We start from the raw sequence: 7,500 nt of genomic DNA, 5'->3' as shown, positions 1-7,500 counted from the left end.
CGTGGACCGGGACGTCATTATTTGGCTTAACAGGCGACAATTAAAGCTCCAAAACACCAAAAAGGCAAGACAATCAAAGCAGTGAAGCGACTTAATGCGCGCGACAAAACATATAGATGCCACGTGGCCCTGCAAGCTATAGGATGGCCCTGCAAGCTGTGGGGCGCCCCCATAGTATCAAAGTACGCTGGAATGCATGCCTTAAGTTTAACTTTGCCTAAATTGCATTTAGCCACATACAGTTGCAGGATGCATATGGTCGTCCGCTATCACGTGTGGTTCTCAGTGATTGGCTGAGACCGATTTTGTCCGCAGCATGTGTTGCAGGAAACCTCTCAAGTCACAATTTCCACACAGGTGCTGCAACCGTTGCTGCTCGTTATGGTGTTCAGAACCAATTAATTCAGGCATTTGGGCAGTGGGCCAGTAGTACATACAAGTTGTTTCCAACTGCATCGCTAAGTGGAGGTTGGGTGCCTTAGACATCCTGGAGCATCCACTATCAGCAGCCAGCTCACAGCTCCAAGATGGAGACTGCACCGATGGCTGACAAAACCTGAGAAACCAGCCATGAGCCCCCATGCCCCTGAGAAGACAGGCACCCGTCACACCGATAAACAGCGGAACGTGGAGGGAGGGGAAGGGAGGGAAAAAACCGCTAAATGTTCCACACAAAATGCTCCTTCTTCCCGTCACACCAATGCATAAGCTGTGCAACAGAAAGCACAAGGAATCCAACACATGGGCAAACATAACAAAACCACTGACAACAATAAACGGCAGTCGCTCCTAGTTGTTGACTCAGTAAAACTGCATTTAACCTCATTTAACAACTGCGTCGCTATTGGAGGTTGGGTGCCTGAGAGATCCTGGAGCTAATCCACTATTGGCAGCCAGCTCCAAGATGGAGACTGCAGCGATGGCTGGCAAAATCTGACAAACCAGCCATGAGCCCTCACGCCCAAACCGAAGGTCCTCCGAGCCCAAAGGGGGTCATGGCCCCTCCAAGCCACTTGCCATATATATAGAGACAATGGCTGGATGACTAAGCTCTACCAACAACAAGGCTGCCTGCACCTGTGCGTAGGACTGCTGACCTGCTAGCCACAACACTGGTATACCACTGAAAACCATGAACCTGTGCTTGGATGATGAACTGCTCACACAAAGGCCTAGGAAAAAACTAAGCTTGCACACTGGTACACTTGCCAGCTTGAAGACCATTGCACAAATGCAAATGTAGCCAGCTATGAGCTATATACTGAGCTATATACTGAGCCATACACTGAGAGTACCACCAGTGGCTGGACAACTTCCAGGCTCCACCTGATCCATGAGGCCTGCACCCGAATGTATGACTGCTGAACCGAAGGCTGCACACTCTGGTATATTGCTGTGAACCATGCGAACCTGTGCTTGGATGAGTGACACTAAAATTGCGAGTTGGACAACTGCTACACGCATAGATAGCTATGAGAAAACAAAGTTCAACACTAAGGCTTGCCTGATGGCCCAGGGCAAGCAAAATCCTGCTCACAGGGTTGCCATGGATACCTCCCTGCCAGGCCTGAAGTGCGAGGGCTCTCTGCCAACCTTTTTGTGCACCAGTTTTGAAGCTCATCTATTGGTGATGAGTGTACATGTAAATGTGGTTAAATGCAATTTAGGCAAAGTTAATATCAAGCCAATGCAGTCTAATATCAAGCAAATTCAGTCAGCAGATTTCCCCATAAGCATACATGACATGATATGATATGGGGCAGTCACAGGGCCTCAATGCTTGCCCTTTGCTTGTGTGGCAAGCAAGTTGGTGGCTGCACACAGGGGTGGTTCCTGCTAATAGGGTTGCCATGCATGGATACCTCCCTGCTTGGCCTGAAGTGCGCCGGCTCCCTGCCAACCTTCAACCCTTTAATGCCCAAGGGACCCCTTTTAACGAGTAAAATCTGTATGTGGCCACTGGGAGTCAAAGGGTAAAAGCATCAGTTCCCAAGCTCATCTATTGGCAATGAGTTTTATGTCGTAGTAGCACAGCATCCTTTGGATCCACTACTAAAATCTGGTAGGACTAATAAGCCCCTTTGCCATACAAGAGGCTACAGCTACTGTGGAGAGTCTTCAGGAATATTAAAACCAGATATGGGGTTTCAAAGTTTTTAAAAATCCAGTCACAATTTTGCAACGAGATACAGAAATTTGTCACGCTGTATTACAGTGTTGCCAGCAGTTTAACAAAACAAAATATGAGCCCACAATATTTGTGTTTAATGAAACCACTGAAAATGGTGGATGGTTGAGGGAAAGGCATTGTGCACAGAACATTGCAGCAAATTATGTTACAATAATTGTGCCATATCTTCAGATTTACATGTAACTCAGTTCCAGACTACTGTAACTCAATTCCAGACTGGCCGATTCCAGAACTCAAATTTACTGCGCGAAACAAATTAAAGAAATGTTTCATTTCGTTATTTCATTTAGCAAAGGTAACAGCAAACCCTTTTATTTTGAAAGAACAAAGATGAACTATAGTCACAAATTTACGACTTCTCCAGATATCTATGTCACAAAGGGAAAAAATTCAGTCAAAATGGGACTGTACTGATCATAATTTCAAGCCCTGAGATATATGTTGCAGTTCAATTTGCACTTTGGTACAATTTGTTTTTGAACTGGTACAGAATATATTGAACTGGTACAAAATAGTTTGAACTGGTACAATTTTAAGTGTACTCGTGCAAAAACAGGTAAAATAGTTTAATGTTTGTTGAACACAAAGAACACACTTCATTGATAACATCTGTTTGCATGCCATTCATTTACTTAGTTCAAGAGGTTACTGAAATAAGGTTTGCTGAGCATTCAGAGCAGGACAGAAATAGCAAGACTTGTTGGAAATACTTAACAGTCTGGTTTGACCAAGAATAACATGAGTGGTTTTAAGCACTAATTTACACAATTTGTTCTACAATGGTTAGCTTTTACTTACAGTCATGATGTACTAAACATAAACATTAAGAATTTATTTTAAAGCCTGTTCATTTAGTGTATGTGGCGACAAGGGCTAAGGGTTGCTTTTTGGCTTATCATCAAGTTAACATGAGTGTACCAGTCCTGCTGTTGTTTTGGATTAGTTTTATCATGTTGCGTGTACAATTCAGTTTGCAGACTATAACAGCAATACATGAATGATGTCACTGTTTCAATATGACAAGAAATAAAGGGCAGGAATCTTACAATTTAATTTTGCTATTTGTCATTAAATTAATAATAGTATTTTGAGCTAAGTGTCTTGTAGCAATTTAGTTTGTTTTTCCATATCAAGATATCTCAATGAGTAGTATAGGGGAAACTTTGCACCAATCAGCAGTTTTTCATCTATAGCCCACTTGCTTTTTTGCATGCTGCTGTAAAAGATGTTTTGGTAGAGAAATCTAGTTTCACATTAGTGGCAATACAAGGATAGAATCGCGAGGGTGTGATCAGAGTGTTAACTTTGCCAACTCTGTCACAATTCTTACGTGTCCACTCTCTTCAATTTCGATGATTTGACCCAAGAGCATATTGGGGTGAAAAGGGTTAATCTTGTCTACTTTGTTTATTTTTATTGCCACCATGTCTGAAATCTTAAATTTCGGTTGTTTTTGTGCTTGCTTTTTTGTTTGCTGGTGATAGTCTTCTGCCGTTCGTGCAATGGACATAAACTTACGAACAACTTTACAAGTCGAATGCTTACTTCTGAATAGTTGTCATTCTCCCATTTACTTGTGATTTGACGTCCTCTATGTGCTGTTCTTTGGTGTGCTAAGACTAAGAGTGTCAGAGTTTACTCTTTGGGATAACAGTTTTTCTGTCAGGTGTTTGCAGTTTTCGGAGCAACTTCAGAATACCCCGCTACAGCTAACCACTATTGTTTCCCCTATGCAGTATTTTTTGAAGAACGAGACCTAATACAATAGAGCCTATTCTTATTCAATGAAATGCAAATAAGTGGCGGGGTATTCTAAAGTTTAGCCCAGTTTTCGTTGGTGGTATGTCCATTTCTTTCTTTGCAATGTCTTTAGTTGTGACTGAGATAGTTTGCCTTCCGTTTCTCTCAAATCACTACTCGATTTTTCACTTTGAATTTTCAAGTATTCCATTGCTTCATTGTAAAATTGATCTTCGATAAACATGGTTAGTTGTGATGTATTTTGCTTCTGCTTTTGCTTATTAAAGTCATCTAATCTTTGATAAAATACTTCGTGTGATACACACTTCATTGTTGAGCTGTTTTCTTCCAACAAAACTTGCACAGTCTAAATGTGAATAAATTGAAGTTTGGACCGAGAGTGGCCTGGGATGAATAATAAAATATTTGGACAGAGTGTGGCCTGGGATGAATATTAAAATATTTAATTATAAATTATCATGGGAAGTTTGCATGATCTGCTTGTGTGGTCAAGTGGACAAGAGTGTGGACAACAGATCCAGAGGTAGGGAGTTCAAGTTCAAGTTCGGGTGAGTAAAAAAGAAAGTCTGGAGTATACTGTTTAAAGTCTGTCATAGAGGGAATGCAAGGAGGGGGGCCACCTGCAAAATAAAGGGGGATAGAACTGTGAAAGAAAGGGGGTTGGGTAGAGGTGATGGGGAAGATGAGGGAGGGGCAGGAAAGTAGAAGAAAAGAAAGAAATAACATGTTCTTTTTTAGACCCCCTAAAAACCAAGCCCCTGTTTTTTAACTACACCCCCAAAAAAGGAAAATCCCTTTTTTAGACAGTTGATTAATATAAACCAGTACAATTAAAATTGTACCAGTTCAATATATTCTGTACCAGTTCAGAAAATTGTACCAAAGGAACAAATTGTACTACAACATATACACTGTATCAAAAGTTAAACTTTAAGTTGAAAGCAAGTAAAAACAAGAGAGTAAATAACTATCTAAATACATTTAAAGGAATAAACAAATGAATAAGTAGAGTAAATAAGTAAGTGACAAGAAACCCAGTCAGTGGTAAGCGTGGGGTTTGCACTTAGAAGCATGCATCTGGACACAGAATCAAACACAATGACCATTAGGTCATGTCACCTCCTTTGACAGTCAATTTTTGGACATTCATGTACAGTAATTCTGCAATAAACTAAAGAACACGTACTACATGCACTACTATACACACTGCAAAGAGCTCTATAACATAAGACCAATATTAACTAGGGGTGTAACGATTCATGTTCCTCTCGATTCGATTCGATTTCGATTATTGCCTTTCGGTTTCGATTATTTCGATTCGATTATGCAAAATATTAATGATTTTTAATTCTTGCAAGATGATACACAATGTAAACAACATACAACCCTAAACTCTCAATGTCCTTTGCAATGAAAACTCCAATAGACTTCGTTATTGCCGTTGCTCTGTTGCCCGACAGCGGCAACTTATTCTCCAGAACATCCTGAATTTTTGACTGTCCAGTTTCAGTACTGTTTTTGGTACCCGGCGAAGTTTTTGCCGTCTTTGACTGCAACACTTCTGACTTTTCATCAATGCTGTGTTGACTTTTTAAGTGTGCGCTCATGCTTGAGGTCGAACCGGCACAATACTTGAAAGTTGCGAAGCAAATTTTGCAGATAGTTTTAGACTTGTCTGTTGTTCCGTCTTCAGTCGGAAAACCATAATATTTCTACACTGCGGATCGAAAAGAAGCAGGCTGATTCACAATCGCTTGGTCATTCGTCGCAATGTTTGAGAACGTGACAATTAACACGCACATGGTTTGCCTTATTGGAAATTCTCAAGGGGTGGTAGAGGGGCAACATTTTTACCAAGCAACATGGCGCAAGAACTGCAAGTTAGCGTCTTTGATCGATTGTCAATGAAAAACGCACATCTTATTGAGATCTGGATTCTAAGTTTACAATATAATAACTCACTGAGGGCACTTTTGGAAAGGTATGCAAAAAATCGAACCAAAATCGAAACGTGGAATCAAATAATCGTGAATCGAACCGAACAGTCATAATCGCGATTAATCGAGAATTCGATTAATCGTTACACCCCTAATATTAACTGAGGAAAAATTCCACTATTATAAAAAAAAGAGTACTTCAATAACTCTGTTTTTACTTTTTCCAGGAGTGGCATCATGCACTCTCTCTCTAATAATCCTCAAAGCCTCAGCAACTGTAGCTTCTGGGTTGAACTATTGAAAACAAAAATATTATTAATAATGGCAGGACCATTGTATAAATTCATAGGACAAATTCATTTTAACCATTTTCCTCCTAAAACAGTGATATCTTCCTCCAACACCAGATGATTTTACTTGTCAGTGGGGCCTCTTCTGGGGGTAAAAGGGTTGAGTGATAATCTAAACCAGTGAAACCTCAATTATCCAGACCCCATGAATATTATTGTCTTGACTCTTTCTCTTGTCCCATTCTTTTCATTAATATTGAATTAGTAAAGAGAAGTTTAAATGAAGCAGATCTATGGCAAAATTAATTTTAACCCCAGAAAATGAAATACAGTACTGTGCAAAATGATTGCAAACAAATTTCGCTGAATTTCAGCTATCGTTCTCACAAAGTTTCGTGAACTTTCAGCTGAAATTTCATCAATATTTTGGTGAGCTGTGTGAAAAGTTCAAGTACATCCTGAAAATTCGCTGATCCAAGAGTGATATTTCAAAGCTGGGTTTTCGTCTGCACTGAAGTGAGATTTTGTATTGCTAATCGAAAATTTCTCATCTTGAAACAAAGTTGCGAGGCTTGGTATTGTTTATACATTTTCAGCTAAAGGAACTTGTTTACATACTGTACCAGTAAGTGAGGTTACAATAATTGTGTTGTTTCCGATAATTTTACCACACTATCACGTGTCAAACAGGTCCTGATCATGCAGGAATGAGAGCAAATATTTGTGCCAAAGAGCTTTGCAAACAGATAATTTGTCTGCTGAGGACAAGTAATGCTGTGGCACCCATACCATTTTGATCTATGTAAGAGTGAAACTTTTATGTAGCGTCTGTGCCAGTTACTTTCATTTCCGTCGCTCCATCTTCCATGTTTCCATGAACAAAACAAGAACTTCAACGAAATATTCTGATAACTCTGATGTAACCTCTATTACCTCTCTATAAAGCACCTTCGTTGAATAAAACTGGCGCCATCTTTGATTTCAATAGGCTGTTGCTGTACCGTAGGTCCCAGTCCTGGTTCCAGTCTTCAATCATTTCATTTGGGTCCTCAAAATTCCACAACAATATAAGAGGACGTTCGAACAAAATTTCGTTTCTCCCAATATTTTCGTTATATTTTATGGAAAAGTACCTAAAAGTCGCGAAAATTAAGCACCCAAATTTGTTTGCATTCTTTTTGCACAGTACTGTAAAGGGATGATATTCTAAATTCGACAGACACTATCCCTAAAAAAATACAATTATAATTATTATTAATGTAATTATTGCTTTCTTTGCAGGCATCAAATCTACAACCTTCCAATCACTAGTTCAGATGCT

At 39.8% G+C, this 7,500-nt stretch overlaps 1 protein-coding gene across 1 annotated transcript in view; it reads right to left on the bottom strand.

Annotated features, from left to right (window-relative positions):
* The window catches only part of LOC138008169 (talin-like), a 124,773-nt gene that overhangs the window by 110,261 nt on the left and 7,012 nt on the right, over positions 1 to 7,500 (bottom strand). Inside the window, exon 3 of the mRNA XM_068855399.1 lies at positions 6,108 to 6,183. Within this exon, the coding sequence (XP_068711500.1) occupies positions 6,108 to 6,183 (76 nt within the window). The remainder of the gene's footprint in view (positions 1 to 6,107; positions 6,184 to 7,500) is intronic.

Source organism: Montipora foliosa, chromosome 6, assembly GCF_036669935.1.
Source record: "Montipora foliosa isolate CH-2021 chromosome 6, ASM3666993v2, whole genome shotgun sequence".
NCBI classification, from domain to species: Eukaryota; Metazoa; Cnidaria; class Anthozoa; order Scleractinia; family Acroporidae; genus Montipora; species Montipora foliosa.
The sequence above is the reverse complement of the archived record's forward strand: the minus strand, read 5'-3'. Positions and strand labels throughout refer to the sequence as shown.